The 25,076-nt window shown below is 38.6% G+C and overlaps 1 protein-coding gene across 3 annotated transcripts in view; it reads right to left on the bottom strand.

Annotated features, from left to right (window-relative positions):
- Nucleotides 1-189: 189 nt before the first annotated feature.
- Nucleotides 190-25,076, bottom strand: part of nr1h3 (nuclear receptor subfamily 1, group H, member 3) — a 53,011-nt gene continuing 28,124 nt past the window's right edge. For all 3 annotated transcript variants that reach the window (XM_061974843.2, XM_072914784.1, XM_061974842.2), the window contains 9 exons: nucleotides 24,698-24,777; nucleotides 24,299-24,541; nucleotides 19,995-20,261; nucleotides 19,668-19,873; nucleotides 14,721-14,900; nucleotides 14,412-14,511; nucleotides 10,865-10,978; nucleotides 7,378-7,472; nucleotides 190-3,672 (listed from right to left, as the gene is read on the bottom strand). In XM_061974843.2, coding sequence (XP_061830827.1) covers nucleotides 3,526-3,672; nucleotides 7,378-7,472; nucleotides 10,865-10,978; nucleotides 14,412-14,511; nucleotides 14,721-14,900; nucleotides 19,668-19,873; nucleotides 19,995-20,261; nucleotides 24,299-24,541; nucleotides 24,698-24,740 — 1,395 coding nt within the window. In that variant the 5' untranslated portion in view covers nucleotides 24,741-24,777 and the 3' untranslated portion in view covers nucleotides 190-3,525. The remainder of the gene's footprint in view (nucleotides 3,673-7,377; nucleotides 7,473-10,864; nucleotides 10,979-14,411; nucleotides 14,512-14,720; nucleotides 14,901-19,667; nucleotides 19,874-19,994; nucleotides 20,262-24,298; nucleotides 24,542-24,697; nucleotides 24,778-25,076) is intronic.

Below are 25,076 nucleotides of genomic sequence, written 5' to 3'. Positions count from 1 at the left end.
TTGACCTTAAAAAGTTCAAATTTGAGGTCTGAGATACTCCTATTTACTTATTAAATGAGACAAAGTATTTTTTTTCCATGATAAAAAAACAATATGTGATGCAATATCTTTCAATGTTCACATTCTAACTAAAAATGTACTACGATTCATATTTCAGCTTTAATTTACCGTACATACAAAACAAGACGATTCTTGGCAGTTACATGTATTAAAATATAATTCTATATTCCAACCGTCTTTTTACAGCATCGCCCCTTGCAGACAGAAGAACTGGAACAAGATTCAGAGATCAAAAGGTCAACATTAGGTCACATTAGCCAAACATGGACGTGTTTTTTAGCGCGTACAATCTCGTTTGATTAAGAGGACTGCACACAGACTACCTTGCAGGCTACTTTAAACCACACTGCTTCATTAATTCAATTTGATTATTTAATACATTCTTTTTTTTTATACATAAATTAAATGTCATCGACAACCAAGAGTATTTTTTTTTTACTTGCAAGTGTTAGTCAAGTACCGGTACTGTTGTTTGCTTTTGATTTGTTAGGGTCTGTAACACACATTCAGCGCCATTCCAGGTACAAATCAAAACCCTTTTTCATAATTACCACGTGCAATGGTACACACTTCAATTGCATCTAATTTCCACACCTGCTTGCCAGTAAATCTCAATAAAACATAGCATATTGGAAACATCTGTGCTTTTCCCCGCTAGGATGAGCACGCGTCTGCTATGTAAAAAGAAATATATAAAACACATCTGGAAGATTCTTTAAAAAAAGACATTCAAATAGCATCAGTTTATGCCTGTTACAGTTGAGGAACACCACACCAAGTGCTGAAAACTGTATTGTGCTAGCATACTTAATTTTACGGTAACATTTTTAACTATTCAAATGCTCCAAGGAAGTGTAAATTAAAATTCAAGAGGTGATATCACTGTAATTTAAATAAAAACAATGGTTATGCTGTGATATAGTTCTGAAATGGTTATTGGCGCTTCCTATTAAACAGCAGTTGTGAGACAAATGAGAACAATCCAAGAAGTGTAATCTAGCTCATGTTCCTCATACTGTACATCTGAAACTATAAATACGTCAATAATGGTAATTTCTTCCATTTTTGTCCACATCAGGCTTTGTTGCATTTCAACTTGTTACTACGAGAGGAAGCACAAATATGTCCGTCTTTTTGAAGTCATAAAATGTTCTATTTTTAACAAGACTAAACATCCCAGTTCTATAAGTTCTCAGATATTACCAGTTGAATAGTAGCTATGTGGTCCTTCGTATCTCTCATACATGAACAGTGGAACCTCCATTTACGAACCCCCTTATTTTTAGAACATCTCGATTTACGAACTTTTAGATCAAGCCAAACAAACCTCCAATGCGCAAACCATGTCTCTCCATTCATTCATTCATAGTGTGTCCAGCCTGCAGGCCAAAAGCAGGGCCCTCAACGTCACTTGCTCCGCACTACACTACTAGTCACTACTCAGCGGTGTGTGCCTTTTCTTTTTCGTCACCTTTTACACGTTTTGTCCATTTTGCCAACTCAATATGAGTCCCAAAAAGACAACAGACCAACGTAGAAAGGAGACGGGAATCGCTGGAGACTATTTACGAGGAGTACACAAATGGCGCTCACAAGTATGATAAGACCATACTGCGTTTGTGATGAGACTATACTTTTCTGGAAAAAGACACCAAAGCAGACTTATTTCACAGCAGCAGAGAAGGCACTCGTCTCTTTCAGCACACACACGGTTCCTAACTTGTCCCCGATCCCTTCACTCTCTCTCTGTCTGCTTTCTCGCCAGCTCCTCCTTACCGATGTTAATGCAAGTGTATGAAATGTTTTCGATTGTAGCAATATTGTTGTTAAAGTTTGGGATTTTTGGGATTTCTGATGGTTTTGTGAGGGCACCCGAGTGACTTCTGAGTGTGCACGTGTTGAGCAGCGCCTTCAGAGGACAGCAGCGTTTACAAGAACGTTATATTTGTTTGATATACAGCACTGTAAGGCTGGGTGATGTATTGAGTTTGTAAGATATCGAAATATTTTTAAACAAGATATGAATTAAGAAAATATCGTAATATTGATGCAATTTATTTCACGTTAAAATGACCAAACACCGCTTATTTGTTGTGTTCCTTGTTCTCCACCGCTCCCCTTCCTCCTTCCAAGACGTGCTTGCACGTATAAGAACGTCCATGATTGGTTGGTTGTTTACTATGATGCGTCACGATTGGTTAGGGACAGGCCAATCAGAGGCAAGATAGGGCGGGTCATCGAACCAGGAAGAGAAATCACAAAGTGCCTGCCTGCAAATTAGTTTTTTTTATCTGAGTTTGATACATTTTGTATTATTTGCACAGCTATGTTATTTATTTTACGTAGAAATAATATTTTTCTATTTTATTTATGTTATGTAATTCTGTACTACTTAAACAGTTTATTTTCTCTGCTGTTAATATCCATCTTGACTAACTGGCTTAATAAAAGTGCTACGGACTGTTTATAGTACAGTTGTCATTCACTTCAATTTGACTAAATATCGCTCAAAAATGAATAACTTTATATGTATACTTTCACCGAAAAATATACCGAGGTATATATCGAATATCGAGTTTAATTAAAAATATGTCGAGATTTTTCATCCACATCACCCAGCCCTGCAGCACGTGTACAAACCTTCACTAAAATGGGGACTTTTGTCAAGGTTGGAACCCATTATTTATAATTACCGTACATTGTTTCTTATGGAGAAATTTGCTGCACTATAAGGACATTTCGAATTAGAAACCTCGTTCCAGAACAAATTAAGTTTGTAAATCAAGGTTCCACTGTATGTTTTTTCCCCCCCGTTTGTTTTATGTGATCCATGGCATCACTTTAGTCGTTTGCTATTACTAAGGATTAGTTTGTATTCATACAATCTTGTGTACACATAAAAATAAATAATTTGTGTGCATTGTTGTTGATAAACAGGATCCCACTCAGGTGATCTATTAAAGGATGCATCTACTTCACATTAGTTTACCTGAGCAACTACACCGACTCTCTGTACTGCACTGCTTCCAAAATGTACACAAGCATGTCTCCTACCAGGATGCACGGTACAAACCTGAACTGCAGCTGTACCCAAGTTACTACTGAATAAATTAACTGTAAGCCCGGCTGGAATCATGACATGAAGCAACTATTATTCCGAGAGCAATTCTGACTGTAGCTGTTAGATAAAAAAATTAGTACTGCACTCCATGTCCAGAAATCATCCAAAAGCATCCTGCTGGCATTACATGTCGGGAAAAATCATGCCTGCATCCACAAAGAGGAAAAACTACGACCTCCATCTCAGAGCAAAAGGGCATTGACACTCCTCACAAAAAACCCCCAACAGCAGCGCGATGCTGGAAGGAGTCCATGACCACATGAGACGGGTTCAGGCTCCTGCGCGATGCCGTGCCAAGTCATGAAATTCAGGAAAAGCCAGGGAGTGTGATATCGGGACTGCAGTCACTCGTTGACGTCCCAAATTTCCGACAGCAGCGGGGGAAGTTTTTTGTCCTGAAGGCGGAGGGCAAAAACCTGCTCGGAATGCACGCTGCTTAGCGTACGGAGGCTCACCAGCTTCATCAGCATGCGTGGGAACATCAAGTGATCCTGAGGAAGAAAGAAACATTATTGTTATTTTTTTTTTTTCCAGCGCTGTCAAACTTGACAAGTTAGGTCGTTTCCACTCTTTGCAGCAGATTAGTCCTCCAATGCTATTTGGCAACCAAGATAGAGGATTATGAACCAGTGTTTTTTAACCATAGGGCAAGGGCCCATTGTTGGACCGCGAGCCTAACCCAAAATATGTCTGTTGTCAGCTGTGGTACGTATTGGCCCAGTGGTAATACACTTTTCCACCACTTCTGGCAGTAAAGACAATATCAAACAGAAGAAGTCTGGAGCTAAAGTCATAATGAAGTTTCTTAGTGCAAAAATTATGACTAAAGTGGTGAAGCTGTATTTTCCTTTGCGCTTTACTTTTAATGACATATATTATTATTATTATTATTTATTTTTTATTATTTCTTACGAGTCCCTCATTCTGCAGTATATTTGATAAGTACGTATTTTTGTAAACAGCCTGAATTAAAAACCCTTGGTAATAATCTTGGTGATTAACATGTGGCTTCATAATATTTGACATGGTTTATCCTGTTAAACTGTAAGTAGGTTAGATATAATTATTGAATATGATTAAAATAAGGGGGGAAGATTACTAATTCAGTGTTAATATTTGAGTGGGCCCTTAGCCCCTCTGAAGTGTAACAACATACTGGCCGTTGTTGAAGCTATTGACTTATTTTGTAGTATTTAGTGTCGTTTGGTATCTAGATCTAATTATTCTGAATTAACTTAATTTAATTATATTTGTTCAGTTAAAATGTTTTCTCATTATTTCTGTTTTTTTGTATCATTTAGGGCAAAGCTTTTCAGCTGACAAGTTGAGTTCAAAACTTGGGAAACAACTATTTTGGGATCAAATTCCTGTTGTAAAGAGGAACTTGGACCACACACATTGGCAGATCCTTGCATTGACATTTAAACCTTGCAAGCAAACAGAACACTGGGGTCCAAACTTGTGATTCACAGTACATAACTGAGGCACCCCTTTAAAGCCAGGGTACTTAAGTTAAATTCTTTAACAAAAAAAAATCATAGTAGCATCTTCCAGTGTATCGTAACAGTAATAATGTCTGCAAAAAATTGTACATCTGCGTGCTGTCTGTGCCTTATAAGTATTTTAGTAAATAAAACCCCGGGAGACAAACTCATCTGTCTTCGTTGCGGTCAACCCCTTCAGATCCAATCACAGGATTTATAGAAAGGAGGGGTTAGCAGAAGCCACGAAAAAGCCTCCTCATTGGCTGACGCGATATATAGAGAAGAGTGTGCACGGTGCGAACTTGTTTTCTGTAAAGCACAGCTGCCAAACACTTAGAAAGATCACAATACCTGCGCTTACTGTTTAAGCATATGCTGCTAAAAAAACCAAAAAGAGGAAATCAGAGGAAGAAAAGAAAGACGCTGTATGTCTAAAATACCCAAAGAAGAGCCAAAACTCATAAATGTTAGTCTGGCGTATTCAAGATGCATTGCGGGCCAGTCTTGGACAAACTTTGGATGCGCAAGTGGCTATTTTGCTTCTAGACAGGCAATCTAATGTTACATTTACCTATATTTTGTGTGTATCCTTTTGCGTGGAGACATGTGTTACCGATAGACGATAGTCACACGATTGTTGTTCCGTCTATTGTAAGCAGAGACATAGTTTGTGGTTTTTGCATTAAGATTTTTGCTAAGTCTTTGCATAATATATTGCGATATTACAGCTTTGCAATATTAATGAGTATTTCATAATTAGAGTAAAAAAACACGTACCTTTGACGACAACACTTATTTTCCGCAACAAAATACGAACTAGGGGATCCTTCGATGCAATTTCAGACTGTCAACAACCTATGCGTGTGCACCTACAGCTCTCGTGTGTGATTTTGTGCACTTCCAGAGAAGAGGAGACTGGTAGGGACTATCAGTGAGGTGCGCAGAGTGGGGGTGGGGTGGGATTTACAGTTAGAATTCTGCCTGGTGACACAAGATTCAAGTACCCCAGTTTTAAGTCCTCTCCTTTTTGGCATTATTTTTGCAATGTTATTCGGGTAACTTTTAGTTTGTTAACTTCAGATGCAGTCTGTAGTCATTTCTTCAACTTATTTTGTTATACTAGTGGTGTTCCTCAAGGGTCCATTTTAGACCCTCTCCTTTTCATCTTTTGGGCTATTAAACTGGTGGTTCACGAGTTTAGTTAAAAAAAATTGTGAGAGACTAACATTTTTGCAGCAGATTCTTACAATCACTAGAGTGCTTTCATAGATGCAGAAAGTCCTTAAAAACAGCAGAGCGCGAGAAAATAAAATAAATAGACCAAAATAACGGTAGCTGGTTCCTTGAATATACAAAACTAGAATACACCTGGGTGAGCAAATGTTTTTTTTTCCGGAATGGGAGAGGCACATAAGTTGTTTGTTGCTAGCTTGTTTTGGAAAAATAAACCATGTTTTCGTTTGAATTTGACTTTTTTTGTTGGCATTATGTGATTACCACCCACGTAAAAACATAACCACTGGTTAAGGGTTAGAGGCTACTCGGCTAAAAAAAAGTTGCAAGTTGTACAAAGCACCATCAACCAGATTAATGAAAATTATGAAAACACAATACCGACTAAAAATTAAACATGATTAATCTGCTTTTTTCCACAGTGGCCCTGTTAGTAAACACTTTATAAAAAATAAGGACTGTCAATCAAATTATTAAACAACAGAATACCGGTAAGCCTTTGTCAAATCTTTAATTTAGTAAGACCTTGAACACCTCTGACAAAGCAAGAGTTTCACCTGCGTTTTTATCAACGTTTCTAATGTGCATTATTGCCATCTACTGGATTGCAGCGAAACATTACAGACCCACATTTGCTAATCTTTTTTTCTCACCAGGATTGTTTTATTTATTTTAGGCGAGTCAATTTCAACAAGTTAACGCATGTGATTCATCACAAATAATTATCGTATTAATCATGTATCAACGCAGATTAATTACCCCAATTGATTTTGACTGTAAATGCTCCTTTACCTTCAGCTCGGATGGTTATCGCTTAAAAATTAATGGGACTTTAGGTAATTTTTACCAAGTATTAATTAATTAATAGCAAATAAATTACATATATTTAATAAAAAAATATATGTGTATGGTATTCTAATAATAAAATTGCATTTGTGTCAAAATATTGTTTTTAAAGTTAATTTAAATTATGCAACAAATAATGTACAGTGATTCATCCAAAAATGGGATTAATCTGATTAAAAAAAGGTAATCATTCAACAGTACAAATTAATTTATTTATGTAATTTCCTTTTCTGTACTGCAAGAGAATAGGTTTGCAGTATTTTGCAGTGTAAACTAAAATACCTTTACCAGTATTCTTACAAATGTACTAAAATTTTTGCTGAACTTAAGACTGCTGTGACAATATTGCTTCGCCTTAGCTGGGGTCTGTGTTCTAAAGCATGCTCTTTTGTCTACATAGCAACAGGATTTAGAGTCGTTGAAAAACTTCCTACTTTTGGTTTTGAACTCTTTGAGAAAATGTTGTATTTTTTTAGCTTTAACTACCGTATATGTCGCTTATACACCACAAAACCAACCTATCCAACAGTTACTGTCATGACCTAATGTGCTGGCTCTGATTACGCCAACAAGGTCATGTCGACACACGATATGTAACAAGAGAAGTTGTTATGTAAACCAGTGGACACTTACATTTGGTCTCTTTATCATGATGTAAGAGCGCAGAGCATCAACGTATGGTTGCTGTAACCTCTCCACAAGATCATGATCCTGCACATTTGGCCGATCTGGGGTAAAAAAAAAGATATTAAAGCACAATAAATATCTTTTAAACATGCACAAACATTTTCCAACAGGCACATTGGGTTGTCACAAAACCAGCATGTCAGTAGTCAATACAGATTCTCGATACTTTTTTGATACCACAATTTAAAAAAAACTGAACCCATCTACTTTTAAATTAACTACTTAATTAAAAAAAGCTTCAAACTGTCAAGTATTTAAGATCACTGTGCTTCAACATCTTTTTGCACAGAATTCAAATTGCAGTATTAGCTGCCAAGAGGTAACTATACATTCAAAAAAAGAACAGCAGTGTTCTATAGCCTCCCAGTATGTCAATACAAACAATAATGTTTTCATAAATAACAATATTCAACTATTTTAAAAAGTATATAAAACAAACAATATTGTTCTTAATATTATTTCAATATAGTGGTAGCGTGACATCATCATGTAATTTGTAAAGAAATAAGCTAATAAAAAGTCTAAAACTTACACTTATTCAATCCATCCATTTTCTACCGCTTGTCCTTTTGGGGTCACAAGATTCAAGTACCCCAGTTTTAAGTCCTCTCCTTTTTAGCATTATTTTCATAATGTTATTCGGGTAACTTTTAGTTTGTTAACTTCAGATGCAGTCTGGAGTCATTTCTTCAACTTCTTTTGTTATACTAGTGGTGTTCCTCAAGGGTCCATTTTAGGCCCTCTCTTTTTCATCATTCGGGCTCACGAGTTCAGTTCAAAAAACTTGTGAGAGACTAATATTTTTGCAGCAGATTCTTACAATCACGAGAGTGTGTCATAGATGCAGAAGGTCCTTAAAAACAGCAGAGCGCTCCTGTAACTCTGAGAAAATAAAATAAATAGACCAAAATAACGGTATACTATAGAGCAGGGGTCACCAACGCGATGCCCGCGGGCACCAGGTAGCCCGTAATGACCAGATGAGTAGCCCGCTGGCCTGTTCTAAAAATAGCTCAAATAGCAGCACTTACCAGTGAGCTGCCTCTATTCTTTAAATTTTATTTATTTACTAGCAAGCTGGTCTCGCTTTGCTCAACATTTTTAATTCTAAGAGAGACAAAACTCAAATAGAATTTGAAAATCCAAGAAAATATTTTAAAGACTTGGTCTTCACTAACTGACAAAGAAACAGATAACAGATTTGGTGTCCAGTTCAAAGTGTGACATGATTTATTTAAAAAATTTGAGAGTTGACTTTTATATTTTACGTGAGTTATTATTTGTACAAACATGGTGCAAAGTAATTCATGATTTGTTAAAAAATGTTAGTGGCTAGCTAGTTAAAATGGGATATTGTGATTTCACAAGACTGTCTTAGAAGTGATCATTTGAAAATGTTCAATTTGAAAAATGTGCACTTAGAGAAAATATAAAAATAAAGTGTTGCATATTGATATTTATCTGTTTCTATATATATTTATTGTGAGAAATCATTAAGATGATCAGTGTCCCCACAAAGATAAATATCATTAATTATTAATAATAACATAGAGTTAAAGGTAAATTGAGCAAATTGGCTATTTCTGGTAATTTATTTAAGTGTGTATCAAACTGGTAGCCCTTCGCATTAATCAGTACCCAAGAATTAGCTCTTGGTTTCAAAAAGGTTGGTGACCCCTGCTATAGAGGAAGATGGTTCCTTGAATATACAAAATTAGAATACACCTGGGGGGGCAAATGTTTTTTTTCCGGAATAGGAGAGGCACATAAGTTGTTTGTTGCTCGCTTGTTTTGGATAAATAAACCATGTTTTCGTTTGAGTTGGACTTTTTTTTGGCATTATGTTTTTACCACCCACTGGTTAAGGGTTAAGGGGTACTCGGCTAAAAAAAAAGTTGCAAGTTGTACAAAGCACCATCAACCAGAATAATGAAAAATATGAAAACACAATACCGACTGAAAATTAAACATGATTAATCTGCTTTAATGCACAGTGGCCCTGTTAGTAAACACTTTATAAAAATAAGGACTGTCAATCAAATTACTAAACAACAGAATAAGCCTTTGTCAAATCTTTAATTTAGTAAGACCTTGAACACCTATGACAACAAAAGAGTTTTACCTGCGTTTGTATCAACGTTTCTAATGTGCATTATTGCCATCTACTGGATTGTAGCCAAACATTACAGACCCACATTTGCTAATTGTCGTAACATTCGTATATATACATATATATATATACATAAATACACACATATATATTTATATATGTATGTATGTATATGTTATGCCTTTTTGCTCTATTTTACAATTTTTTTGTGTGTATGTAATTTCTAGTATGTGCCACCAGTCTATAAATAAAGAGCTGTGTCACGCAAATGGCCCCCAAGCCACATTTTGCGTTCCTGGTAAAATAAGTGTTCAAAGTGGGTGTTCAAAATGTTGCCAAACAAAGGAAGACTGTCTCTGTGGCCCCGTTTACACTGCACACCAAATCTGATTTTTTTTTAGCCCTCAAGTGACACAGTTCGGATTGTTCTGCCAGTTTAAACGCTCCAAAGTGCTTCAAATGTGATCTTTGCACGAGGAAAGCTGCAGACCGCCAGCGGAAGTGGATACTTCATCACAACATCTGGTTTGGGAGCAAAGTATTTCTGCGACAGCCGAATCTTCGACGCATCATTAGTCAATGATGCGCAAATAATAGGCTTTATGTAATATATGAATATATATCTTTATTCCAAAGAAATATCGATTGTTAAAGGACGGGAATTACAGAATTCGGTCAACTTCCTTTGTTTTCACTTTATTGAACTGCGCATGCGTCGAGGCCACATTGGGATAACAGTGGGGCCTGTCCGCATTAATACTGGCATCTGATAAAGATTACATTTTACCTGCAGTGGCAGCAGCCAGCGAGTAAAAGTCCGATTTGGGCCTCTTTGGCCTGCAGCGTAAACATGGTCTTTGATTTGTTTTCACTTATATAAGTAATAAAGGTTGGGTTGCACGCTTTTGGAGGTGTTCTGCACGCTAAGGTAATGCACACTCCCTGGGCTTGTGGTGGCGGATCTCCGCTTTCACTCAGGTGACACATTATTATCTGGCAAAGCCACACCTAGTTTTGCTACACTGCCACAGTTCTATCATAATTTGTGTATGAGAGGGCGAACCGAAAGCACCAAATTTGCTAAACATATGGGAAACACTAGCTCATTTTTTTCATCTGTGCAGAATTGACACATCTCGCAAAAGAAAACAATTGTACAGTATTCGGTACTGTTGATATTTTAAAAAAGCAGGACCTTAAGTATTTTAATGCGCGTTAGTATCGAAGTATTGATACTTTTGACAACACTACAGGCAAATATGGTTCATGTTGTCTGATAAATATGAATTATGTTTCTATTTTTGGGTGAGGATGAAAACCAACCTGCTGAAAATATGTTGATGGCAATAAGAAGAGCATATTCAGCTTCGTCCAACTGCAGGTCATTCATTCCTTTAGAAAACTCAAAGATGGGATTGATGAACTCCAACTGAAGGCCTGTTGAGAAGAGGGATAAGACACATGAGATGTCGACAGTAGTAGCATTTACTACTCCTTCTGATGTTTTGAGTTACGCTTCGTGTTTACAAACAGGCTCCCATAAATTAATTACAAGCGCAACTTTGGTGCGTTGACAAAAAATTGACTCGAGAACGAGTTACAGCCGAAGCAGAGGAAAAATACAGTAGTGTGTGTGCGCCACGCGGTTGTGTATGTGAGGCTTTGTTTCTATGTAGGGGACATGCATCGGGACACATCGCTGACGGACACAGAGTTTGCTGATTCAACCCACGCATCTAGCCGTCCGATTCAGATTTTTTTCTCTATGCTTCGTGCCTCTTAAGACCTCAATGTAGTTACCTCTAAACCAGTGGTTCTTAACTTGGGTTTGATCGAAACCTAGGGGTTCGGTGAGTCGGCCTCAGGGGTTCGGCAGAGCCTACGCCGCTGAGGTCAAGACACACCCGACTCATCGTGTAAATAAAAACTTCTCCCTATCAGCGTAATACCCCCAAACAATGTACCTTTGCGTCGGATGAAAAGAGCACAGCTCTCTCCCCACATTCTCACCACATTCTACAGAGGCACTATAGAGAGCCTGCTGACCAACTGCATCTCTGTCTGGACTGGAGCCTGCAGTGCCTCAGACTCGAAGTCTCTGCAGAAAGTGGTGAGGACGGCGGAAAAGATCATCAGGACTCCTCTTCCTCCTATCCAGGAGATCACAAAAAGCCACTGCCTGACCAGGGCTCAGAAAATCTGTCGAGACTCCTCCCACCCCCACCAAGGACTGTTTTCACTGCTGGACTCTAGAAAGAGGTTCCGCAGCCTCCGTAGCAGAACCTCCAGGTTCTGTAACAGCTTCTTCCCTCAGACCGTAATACTCTTGAACGCATCATAATAATCCCCTCAATTCGCCCCAAAAACGGGTTAACTCGCTGGAATACAAAGACAATATAACATACATCCATAAACGTGGATGCATATGCAAAAGTGCAATATATTTATCCGTACAGTAATCTATTTATTTATATCTGCACCTTATTGCTCTTTTATCCTGCACTACAAAGAGCTAATGCAACAAAATGTTGTTCTTATCTGTACTGTAAAGTTCAAATTTGAATGACAATAAAAGGAAGTCTAATCTAACTAACTAATTTTCCATCTGATTTGCAGGTGTGTAATTTGTTGTGAGTTCATGCACTGTGTTGGTTTTGTTCTTTGAACAAGGTGATGTTTATGCACGGTTAATTTTGTGCACCAGTAAAAAAACATTTAACTTTGTATTGAATTTGAAAAAAAACCCAACATTTTATTTTTCACTAAAGAAGGGTTCGGTGTATGCGCATATGAAACTGGTGGGGTTCGGTACCTCCAACAAGGTTAAGAACCACTGCTCTAAACTAAACAAAATTTATGCTAGTTCACCATTTTGTTCTCTCTTTTTTTCCAAATAAGAATTGATTAGAAAACCAATAAAGAACCAATCGTTAAGCAAAATCAAAAGTGTAATCGGAACCGGAAAAATATTTTCAATTCCGAACCCTCGATGACACGATATGAACATTTCATAATACGGTTATCATGACCAAAATGATCCTGGTGATCATTAGCATTGTAATGATATTGAATGTACTCAAAAAGTACTTAAAGACAAGCTGAAATCTTTTGATCAAGTCATTTTTTTCTAAATAACTAAAAAATAGACGCACGATTAGAAAAGCCTTTATTTAGCATGTTTTGTGTTTCTTATGCTTCACTGATAGTGTTTTACTCTTGGTATTTTATCTGCTTTAATGGCTAAGCTTTTATTATTTGAAGTATTGATGTGTACTGTAGCACTCAAATTGTATTTAAATGAAGAGTGCCCAACAAATATAATCTCATCAATGTCTCTTGTATTCATGTTAGCATTTAAGATAGCGAGGTGGCGAAAGTCAGTCCGTGAGTTTATCAAAGTGCAATTATCAATCACAAATTTTTCAGTAATTTTAGTTTAAAACAGTAATACTACAAATCATCACAACCTGTTTTATTTTTCTCTTAAAAAAAGTGATTGTTTACAATGAGCAAAATGTCAAAAAATCAAATTGGACAATGAAAATCCTTAGTCCAAGACAGCCCTACATTTTACACTTCATTATGTCCTCCAAGTGGCAATGCGCCAAGGAAAGTCCTCACCATGGAGGTGAAATCCAACATCATACAAAACTCAGAGAGACAATAAATGCTCACAGATATTAGCCGAGCATTTATTCCCAACTGCTTGACTGCCTCAGCCCTCATTAAGATAAAGATTAGCAATGTTTATGAATGCTAGAGGAGTCGTGGACTCTGTGTTGCTACAAGGAGATCTGGGTGTAGAGGAGGTTATCTTTCCAGACTAGCCTGGGGAAAAATTACTTCAGACCGCAGAAGAGCCAGCAAGACAACCCCAGTCAGATCAAAAAGGATGTAGCGCAGAGCTTTTATTGTAACGCCTGGAAATGAAATGTGTGACAGTTAGACGATGATGAATGTAAATAATGGTTTTAGAAAAGGAGTTTGCACAAGAAGTCCTTTCTTTGCTGCTTCATTTAAATATTGTGTTAACTCTTTGTATTACTGTATTTTGTTAGTCCTTTATGTGTACAGTGTGAATGATTTAGGAATTAATTTAGGTATAATTTAGGTGTAAGAACATATTTGTAACCCAAACCATTTGTATGTAAAAGCTTTTTAACTAGTTAGCATTTGTTTTTAGGAAATAAACTACCGTATTTTTCGGAGTATAAGTCGCACCGGCCGAAAATGCATAATAAAGAAGGAAAAAAACATATATAAGTCGAACTGGAGTATAAGTCGCATTTTTTGGGGAAATGTATTTGATAAAACCCAACACCAAGAATAGACATATGAAAAGGCAATTTAAAATAAATAAAGAATAGTGAACAACAGGCTGAATAAGTGTACGTTATATGAGGCAAAAATAACCAACTGAGAACGTGCCTGGTATGCTAACGTAACATATTATGGTAAGAGTCATTGAAATAACTATAACATATAGAACATGCTATACGTTTACCAAACAATATGTCACTCCTAATCGCTAAATCCCATGAAATCTTATACGTCGAGTCTCTTACATGAATGAGCTAAATAATATTATTTGATATTTTACAGTAATGTGTTAATAATTTCACACATAAGTCGCTCCTAAGTATAAGTCGCACCCCCGGCTAAACTATGAAAAAAACTGCGACTTATAGTCCGAAAAATACGGTATTTGGGGAAGCTGTCTCATAACAAAACAATTTCTTAAATTGTATCTTTTGCAATAAATATTTGAAGAAAGGTTTTGCTTCTACATTAAACTTTAATCACTTGCATTAAATGACGAAAGAGAAATGGAAGAATTTCACAATGTCCATAAGCATCCATTAAAATGTACCTGCTTTTGCGAAATCCTCCTTATTATAGCTAAAATCCTTTAGAAACGTAATGCTCTCAATGGCAGGGTTGTATCGACGAGACGTCTCCAGCAGCATAATCTGATGAGGACAAGGAATATTATTGACTGTAAATATAGTCAAAATACTATACTGATTAAACAGTATTATTGAACAAAAGAGTAGAAAAGAATAGAAATAGTGTGTCAGAAGTTGCTATGAATTGCGAAAAAAGTGGTTAAAATGTTTGTTAAAGAACGTGTTACTCTGAAGCAACAACATCATTGTGTTAAAATAGAAACATGACAAACTTCTATGGTTGACGTCTTCAACAGCGCAATCTGGTCCTCCCTTGTGAGCTCGAGAAATCCAGGAAGCTGCTTGGCAAAATCCACAATCTCCTGGACCGACATGATTGCAAGCTCAGTGAAGTGGGCGAAACGCTGCTGACGCACTTCTCGGTTTTGCATATCCTGATTCTGTGGCCATGGCTGTTTTTTTTTTTGTTTTTTTTCACACACACAAAAGCATTCACTATGATTAATCAAATGCACACCCACCATTCCCAAATACAAAATGACATTTGTTCTCATCATATTTCTACCTATCTAGCTTCCAAAAAATATATAACTAACATTTTTTTTTAATCAATACATTTTTAATTACCGTATTTTCCGGACCATAGGGCGCACCGGATTATAAGGCGCACTGCCGATGAATGGGTCTAGTCAGGTATATTTCCGCATTAAAGGGTCTTATTATTATTTTTTTTTTCTAAATTGAAAACACTTCCTTGTGGTCTACATAACATGTAATGGTGGTTCTTTGGTCAAAATGATGCATAGATTATGTTTTACAGATCATCTTCAAGCCGCTTTCTGACAGTTGCTTTAGGATGCATTGTTTTGTAGGCGGTCTTATTTACGTGGCTCACCTTCGGCAGCGTCTTCTCCCCGTCATCTTTGTTGTAGCGCCGTAGCGTGCAAGGACGGGGGTGGAAGAAGTGGCAAAAGATGGAGCTAACTGTTTTAATGACATTCAGACTTTACTTAAATCAATAACGGAGCAGCATCTCCTCATCCGTGGCTCACCAGTGCAATAACAACGCCGGAAATGTGCCCTGTGAAAAACGCTCTAATAACTAAAGTTCCTTGGGTGAATAATTTAAACTAACTGTACCGGTATGTTTTAGCTCTTTCATGGCAAGTTTAGTGACAGAACATAAGAACTTGACACTACTTTATATTACAAATGGCAACAGTGGAGAATTAATGTCCCATAACCAGAAGATAGAGAAAAAGTAGAAGTTTATCGACTACGGTGTCGGCACAGACTACAATTGCAGACGCGCACAAATTTTCAGGACTTATGCAGATCCCAAATACACATCAGCAGGTACCAGAAGGTAAGAAAAGTTGCTTTTGCATAATATTGCGAAACAAAACGCCAGATAATATGTATTACCTTATACACATAATATTCGTATGTTGAAGCACAGTATAATCCATCAAGCGGTGCGGCTTCATAGTTTACCAAAGTTGTACTAAAACATTTTGATTGATTTTTGAACGCTGTGTGTGTTCTATATTTTCAATGGAAAATATAAAATGTTGGTGTCGTTTACTTGAGTCATATTGCAGTCTACACTTATTTCTTATGTGTGACTGCCATCATATTGCAGTCTGCACATATCTCTTATGTGTGACTGCCATCTACTGGTCACACTTATCATTTCACCATGTACCAAATAAAATAGCTTTGAGGTCGGTAAGCACAATCAAAATGATTCCGTACATTAGGCGCATTGGGTTATAAGGTGCACTGTCGAGTTTTGAGAAAATGAAAGGATATTAAGTGCGGCTTACAGTCCGAAAAATATGGTAAATGGGACCTTGACAAATTCCCTCTTTTCTGACTTATAAACATTGTTGCAATACAATGTTAGATACTTGTGTAAAACAATGTCAAAGCAAGGTTCATGCATTTTGGCGTGAGCTTGCACGGAGTTTCGGATGCCTCCATTCGAGGGGTTTTGCAGACTGGCTACGTTGTGACATCATGGCGAGGTGGATGTACTTATTTGGACATTAAGTAAAATTCTCTGCTTCAGGCTATGAGGAAACAGGGTAGAATAAAGTATTTTCATCCACCCATAGAATGCGCATAGTAACACCGATGTGCAACATGCAGTGATATAAATGCTGCTAAAAGCAACTTGTTTTTATGTACCTTATTTTTAGGACTATAAGGCGCACTTAAAATCCTTAAATTTTCTCAAAAAGCGACAGTGCGCCTTATAACTTGGGGCGCCTAATGTACATATTAATTTTGGTTGTGCTTGCCGACCTCAAAGCAATTTTATTACAATGACCTGGATGAATGAGAACATTCATAGACATTATCTATGAAGTCCTTCTTTGTCTCTATCCTATTGTTGTGAGGCATTCATCCTCCGCTGTTGCCATCTCTAATATAAAGTAGCGTACGGTTCGAACTTCCACTATATTGCCAAAAGTACTTGGCCACCTGCCTTTACTCACATATGAACTTGAACTGCCATCCCATGGAATTGTCCAAAATGTTTTGGTATCCTGGAGCATTCAAAGTTCCTTTCACTGGAACTAAGGGGCCAAGCCCAACTCCTGAAAAACCAACCCCACACCATAATTTCTCCTCCACCAAATTTCACACTTGGCAAAATGCAGTCCGAAATGTAGCGTTCTCTTGGCAACCTCCAAACACAGACTCGTCAATCAGATTGCCAGATGGAAAAGCGTGATTCATCACTCCAGAGAAGGCGTCTCCACTGCTCTAGAGTCCAGTGGCGACGCGTTTTACACCACTGCATCCCACGCTTTGCATTGGACTTGGTGATGTATGGCTTAGATGCAGCTGCTCGGCCATGGAAACCCATTCCATGAAACCTCTCTGCGTACTGTACGCGGGCTAATTGGAAGGTCACATGAAGTTTGGAGCTCTGTAGCAACTGACTGTGCAGAAAGTCTTTGCACTATGCGCTTCAGCATCCGCTGACCCCTCTCTGTCAGTTTACGTGACCTACCACTTGGTGGATGAGTTGCTGTTGTTCCCAAACTCTTCACTTTTCTTATAATAAAGTTGACTTTGGAATATTTAGGGGCGAGGAAATTTCACGCCTGGATTTGTTGCACAGGTGGCATCCTATGACAGTTCCACGCTGGAAATCACTTAGAGCGGCACATTCTTTCACAAATGTTTGTAAAAACAGTCTCCATGCCTAAATGCTTGATTTTATACACCAGGCCAAGTGATTAGGACACCTGATTCTCATCATTTGGATGGGTGGCCAAATACTTTTGGCAATGTAGTGTATATCGGTTGGTAGCATCGCTATGGAAACGCTAAAAACTACCGGTACCACAAAGATGATGGGGAGGAGACGTTTCCAAGTGGAGCCAAGTAAATAAGACCGCCGACAAACGACACACCCCGAAGAGACGGTCAGAAAGTGGCTTGAAGATGGTGTGTAAAACATTATTCATACAACATTTTGACCAAAGAACTACCATTACATGTACGGCTGTGAATCTTTGAGCACCACATGATTTGATTAGATTATTAGGGGTAACGATTCGATTCTCGATTCAAAACGATTCTCGATTCAAAATCAATATTTTTACTAGCATTGAGTACCAGTTGTATGATTAACTACATTCCTCTATAAAATAGATAAACAGCTCTAATACATTTCTATATCACTTAAGAGAAAAATTATTTTGTTTAATAAAATTATACCCCAACATTTAATAAAGTGGCTGAACAGGACAGATTTTAGGAAAAAAAATAAGATTTTAGAATTTTTTTGAATAGATTAAGAATCGTTACAAATAAAAATCATGATTACTAATAATTTTTGACACCCCTAATTACGTGTTATGTAGATCATTATTAAGTGTTTTAAATGTAGAAAAAAAAATATATATAATATGACCGCTTTAATGGACCTTATAATCCGATGGGCCTTTTGTATGAAAATAGACCTGAGTAAACCCGCTTATAGGCAGAGCGCCTTATAATTCGGTGCGTCCTATGGTCCAAAACATACGGTAGGTCTCAATCTATCGGAGAGTGTGCAGATGTAGATAATGTGTTGACTGGGTGAATCTATATGCCATCATTTTCGGGGTATAGAGTGCACCTGTTTTAAAGTCGCACCCAGCTAATTTTGGGACAAACAGTATTTTGTACATTTATTGGGCGCGCACGTCGATTAGCCGCAGGTGTACTAATTGAAACATTGAATATTTACACAGAAGCTTGTGTTCATTCACCAGTTTAACAAAATGTAACACGGCATAAAGTAGCCTACCGGGGAGAGCTGTCTTTGTCTTTACCAGCAGTTTCGGCGCATGGCGGTCCACCCTTTCGGTGCCTGTTAGTGATAGTGGATTTCCGTTCCGTGCGGCGGGTTTTTCCTTTTTCTATGGCCCGGTCGAACGGCTTTGGGGTCTGTTGGCTGCATTTTGTCGGCGTGCGGGCGAAAAACTCTTATTTAACCAACCCAGAAGCGATGAGGCGGTTTGGCCACCGGGGAGAACACAGCATGACAGTTAATGTGTCCACATTTAAGTTGTATTTAACAATAAGAAAAGAGGGGAAATGGTGTTACTGCTGTTCCTAATATAATGGCCTTGACAAGCACCTGTGTAAATGTTTCATGTTTCAATGTGTACACCTGTGGCTAATCGGCGTGTGCGCCCAATATATCTACAAAATACGATTTATCCAAAAATATGGCGGGTGCGACTTAAAAACAGGTGCGCTATACAGCCTGAAAATTACGGTGTACAGATTCACCCGGTCACAACATTAGGAACACCGACACACACTCTGATTGATTAAGACCTAAATGAAAAAAAAGTTTATTTTAAAAGGTGCCGAGTGTCTTTTTTGCCATCTCTGGGTGAAAGTTGGATGCCAGAGTTTACAAACTTCTAGGTTTCTGGCCGTTACCCTCTACTATCCAGGTGAGAGGCATGATTTATAATATGGAATTAACTTTTACCAACTCAGAGGTGATCAAGCAGTAGCAACAGCTCAACATGTCAATATAGCGTTAATATTCAGGGCACGAGATGTAAATGGAGTATTGTTTGTGGCTTTTGGATGTCTTTCAGAGGAACAGTGAACTCCCTTTAGCTGCATTGTGAACTCTTGGGAACTATAACTTGTTAAAACAAATTGAATTGCAGCATTTAAATGCGGACATATTTATATACCGTCACTTTTGGTCGATCGAGGAAGGATCTTTTGTTGCATTGCTTCTGCATAGCCACCAGCTTCTCGATCATTTCCTGCTGCTGTGGATCCAGTGTAGTTGTTTCTTGCGGAGGAGTGGGAGTGACCACTGTCGACGAACGGGCTGTTTCATCATCGTGCTGCTTCTTCATTTTCTTGCGCCGGATTTGCTCTTCAGAAAGAACACCTGTGTGCCAAAGGGGATGCGGGTTTCAGCAAAAAGCTCAGTCAAGTAACTCAGAATGAGTGTATTATTAGATGTCGGTGCAATAAAGGGCTTTAGAAGAATGTGGCACACAAACACTCACACTGCGCGAGCATGCCTGCCTCGCGGCACTTGCGCAGGCGACATTGCTGGCACTTGCGTCGCATGTACATGTCCATTTCGCAATGTCCGTTGTTCTTGCAGGAGTACTGGGCACTTTTGATGACACTGCGTCGAAAAAAGCCCTTGCAGCCCTCACAGCTCAGAACGTTGTAGTGGAAACCAGAGGCCTTGTCCCCACATACGCTGCACACCTCATTTCCCAGCATCTTCGGGGCAGGACCCTTCTTTCTCTTCACAGGCTGACCGTCTACACAATATCAGAAAAACAGACATGATTGAGCAGTTACTTTTTTTTAGGTGAAGATGAACAAAGCAGAAAATGATCTATTAAACAGTAATTATGTGTGACACTGTGTGGAAGTTTTTTTAAAAGACTTAAGAGGTGTCGATATTTTTGCATTAATAATGATTAGTCATATTTAGCTTGTTATGTTTTATAAAGTCCATTAACCTAATTTTAAATCTCTAACGGTACATTCTCTGTATGCATGGAGGCATCAGAACAGTGCCCCAATCTTTGTACTTAAAAAATACACTCTGTGATTCATTTTGGTGTTTTTATATAGTGCTTTACAGAACCCAGCACAAAACCCAAAGCGCTTTACATTATACGTCACATTCACACACAGATGGCGGAAGCTGCAATGACTCACCACGACCCATCAGGAGTAAAGTGGTTGAAGTGTCTTGCCCAAGGACACTACAGCCGTGACTCGGATGGCACAAGTACATCTAGCTGCGGCCGCAAACACTCTTAAAGTCGCGCCCACTTTAAAATTGAAGTCGCGCCTACTTTATTCGAATCGTGTCAAACTTTATTTAGAAAGCATTATAAAGTAATACAACGCAAAGTGCTTTACAGACTTAAAAACAATACCCCGATGACCCAGATCCCCCATTATCGCACACACAAAGACACACACACACACACACACACACACACACACACACACACACACACACACACACACACAAATACAAAACACAAACATAGACACATATATGAACAAATGAATGCATGGCTGAGTACAGAGGAGACACCTGAGTAAACACTATCACAGAAGCCATATGCACCAGGTCGTCATCAAACCACCAAAACGCTGACAAAAAGCGCCCCCACAGCATGGCTTATAACCCCTGATGAATATGGCTAAGGTCTAAGTCGTGTCCACTTTAGGCTAAGTCATGCCCAGGGTTAGGTTTGGGTTTTGGTTAGGGTGAAATTGAGATTTGCGTTTTGGTTAGGGATAGGTTTTGGTTAGGGTTAGGGTTGCATAGAATCAGCCAAAAAAGCAATACATTCAACAATCGAAATAATATGTTGCGCTGCATTAGCCATCTTGGATTAAGTTACAAATCAAGTGTCCACTCTCGACTTGTCAGGGCCACTAAGGGCATGTCTCTAAGAGAGAAGGGAATGGCTGAGGCTGCTGACACTGTAAGTCACGCCCACAACGTTATCCAAGATGGCTAATGCAACGCAACATGATTGTTTTTTCGGTTGTTGAATGTATTGCTTTTTTGGCTGATAATATGCAACCCAAGCTCCAACACTAACACTAACCCAAACTATTTTTAGCAGTAGCTTTCTTTATTTATGTCTAATTTCCATGTTATGTATTGTCTCTCTAGCTTCACTTCCGTTTAAGAAACACTCCACGTCCTTTGTCATCACCCATGAGGATAAGCTATACCCTTCTCAGGTATAGCTTCGAACCAGGAACCCTCAAATTGCAGGCACAGCCGCCTTACCAGCTGAGCCACGCGCCCCTATTTTGCGCATGCGTGGACTAATTTTGCCCGTGCGCGACATCTTTTTGTCCGCAACTTGAAACCAATCTGAGGCAGTGTAAAGCGTTTAAAGTGACCAATCAGAAAGGAGTGAAGTTGTTGGGCCGTGTATTCAAAGCCTGCCTCCATATACCAAAAGGGTAAAACGTGCGTAAAGAAAGACACCGCGAATGCAAAAAGATGCCGCATAAGGGCAAAAAACCGCTGCGGGCGCAAAAAAGATGTCGCAGAGTGTAATTAATACGCACAAGATTTTCGGCACTGTTCTGACGCCATATTTGCCCTCTTCTTGGGCTTGACTGACAGCAACAGTACTGCCATTCGGCAACAAATAGTATGTAGTCGCAGCGAAAAAGAGATCCCACTCTGTCACAAAATTTGGCCAGTGAGGAACAGGGATTGGAAGAATTATGTCTTAAAAATATTTATTTCAAACAAAATACGTATCAATGTGTGTTTATGGTTTGTACAAGTTTGAATGTTGTCTTGCTTTTAATGTATTATTTTTTTATGTGCCAACACATTTGCAAATGTCTGTGTTAGTATTATTAACTTAAAACGAATGGCATTATTTTCCTATTGTTTCAGTTTCACAAATTCCTCAGTAAATTCATCAAAACGTCACCGTGAACTTATTGAGTCTGTTTAGCTGATTGGAGAGCTTAGCTTCCGCAGCTAATGGGTCCATGACGATGACTTCTGTTTTAGTTTGATCAGCTATGTTACAAGCACTGTTTGGAAACAATTAAGGTATATAAATAAACATATACAAAATATTTTATACCGGTATATATATGCCGCTAATATATGGAAAAATAGTTTTTTTTCTTTAAAAAATTAGTGGGCGCGGCTTAAGTACCGGTGCGCTCTATAGCTGGAAAATACGGTATATAAGAATTCATCCAAAATTAGGTTAAGTGCGGCTTATATTTAAAGGGGAACATTATCACCAGACCTATGTAAGCGTCAATATATACCTTGATGTTGCAGAAAAAAGACCATATATTTTTTTAACCGATTTCCGAACTCTAAATGGGTGAATTTTGGCGAATTAAACGCCTTTCTATTATTCGCTCTCGGAGTGATGACGTTGTGACGTCACATCGGGAAGCAATCCGCCATTTTCTCAAACACCGAGTCAAATCGGCTCTGTTATTTTCTGTTTTTTCGACTGTTTTCCGTACCTTGGAGACATCATGCCTCGTTGGTGTGTTGTCGGAGGGTGTAACAACATGAACAGGGACGGATTCAAGTTGTACCAGTGGCCCAAAGATGCGAAAGTGGCAAGAAATTGGACATTTGTTCCGCACACTTTATCGACGAAAGCTATGCTACGACAGAGATGGCAAGAATGTGTGGATATCCTGCGACACTCAAAGCAGATGCATTTCCAACGATAAAGTCAAAGAAATCTGCCGCCAGACCCCCATTGAATCTGCCGGAGTGTGTGAGCAATTCAGGGACAAAGGACCTCGGTAGCACGGCAAGCAATGGCGGCAGTTTGTTCCCGCAGACGAGCGAGCTAAACCCCCTGGATGTCTTAGCTCACACCGTCCCTTATGCCACCGAAGATGATCAAGAGAAGAATATTTACCCTAGCTTCCCTGGCCTGCATTGGACATCAACTCCAAAACTGGACAGATCAGCTTTCAGGAAAAGAGAGCGGATGAGGGTATGTCTACAGAATATATTAATTGATGAAAATTGGGCTGTCTGCACTCTCAAAGTGCATGTTGTTGCCAAATGTATTTCATATGCTGTAAACCTAGTTCATAGTTGTTAGTTTCCTTTAATGCCAAACAAACATACCAATCGTTGGTTAGAAGGCGATCGCCGAATTCGTCCTCGCTTTCTCCCGTGTCGCTGGCTGTCGTGTCGTTTTCGTCAGTTTCGCTTGCATACGGTTCAAACCGATATGGCTCAGTAGCTTCAGTTTCTTCTTCAATTTCGTTTTCGCTACCTGCCTCCACACTACAACCATCCGTTTCAATACATTCGTAATCTGTTGAATCGCTTAAACCGCTGAAATCCGAGTCTGAATCCGAGCTAATGTCGCTATAGCTTGCTGTTCTATGCGCCATGTTTGTTTTTGTTGGCATCACTATGTGACGTCACAGGAAAATGGACGGGTGTATATAACGGTGGTTAAAATCAGGCACTTTGAAGCTTTTTTTAGGGATATTGCGTGATGGGTAAAATTTTGAAAAAAACTTCGAAAAATAAAATAAGCCACTGGGAACTGATTTTTAATGGTTTTAACCCTTTTGAAATTGTGATAATGTTCCCCTGTAAGTGCGCTCTATAGCCCGGAAAGTATGGTAATAGTTGTTTAGTACAGACTTTGTATTTATAAAAAGTGTCAAAGTGTCTAAAGACTTTGTGTGACCTAGCAACTAAAGCACATATTGTTTGAAAACCAATACTTTAAGAAACTCTGTAATAATAATTAACACAATCTTTACAACTGAACTAGTTTTAAGAGTTTTCTTTTACCTATGCTGGTGGATGTGTCACCCGCTGCAGGGTCGGGTTTGGTGTCACTTGACTCTACTGGCATATGGCTGTTCGTCCCAGTCATAGCGGGGCCATTATGAGGCGGGGCGTGGAAGTCATCTGGCTGGGACAAGTCACTAAGAGATAGCAGACTTCCATGCTTCATTCTGGTGCCGCCATTGCTCTCCTCAACCATGCAGTCCAGCTGCAGCTCTGCAGCATTGTCAAACACTTTACTCTCATCTGGACACAAAGCAACTCACTTATTTTCACACGACATATATATTTTATAAGACTCTTCATTACTATGCACAATATACAGTATAATGTTTCACAACAGGTCATAGTGTTATTTCTATATTGATCAAATAATAGCTCATAAAAAACAAGCAACCTTACCATGACCAACATCTGGGATATCAGTCACAGACGGCGTTGACATCTTCTATACAGCAGGTTGTCATAACGAAACCGTGTACCTGTGGGGGGGAAACAAAAACAATCAAAATCAATAAATAATGAGGGCTGTATAGAGGAATGTGGGTCTTGCTCAAAGGGAAATATTAACGGGACCCCTTGCTGAAAGAAAAAAACGGAGTCTATTTAGAGGAGACCAAAGTCAAACTGTCTGGCTGGTAAAAAAAAAAAAAATATGCCTCAGGCTCATACAAAGGAAAGCATTGTGGAAACCAGGGGTGAGCATAGATTTCTGATCATTAAAAAAGTTTTCAATGATTGGGAATGTTTGTATCAAGAACAGTCGTGTGTGAACAGTTAC

Source organism: Nerophis lumbriciformis, linkage group LG15 (genome assembly GCF_033978685.3).
Source record: "Nerophis lumbriciformis linkage group LG15, RoL_Nlum_v2.1, whole genome shotgun sequence".
NCBI classification, from domain to species: Eukaryota; Metazoa; Chordata; class Actinopteri; order Syngnathiformes; family Syngnathidae; genus Nerophis; species Nerophis lumbriciformis.
Note: the sequence above shows the minus strand (reverse complement) of the source record. Positions and strands in the feature narration are given on the sequence as shown.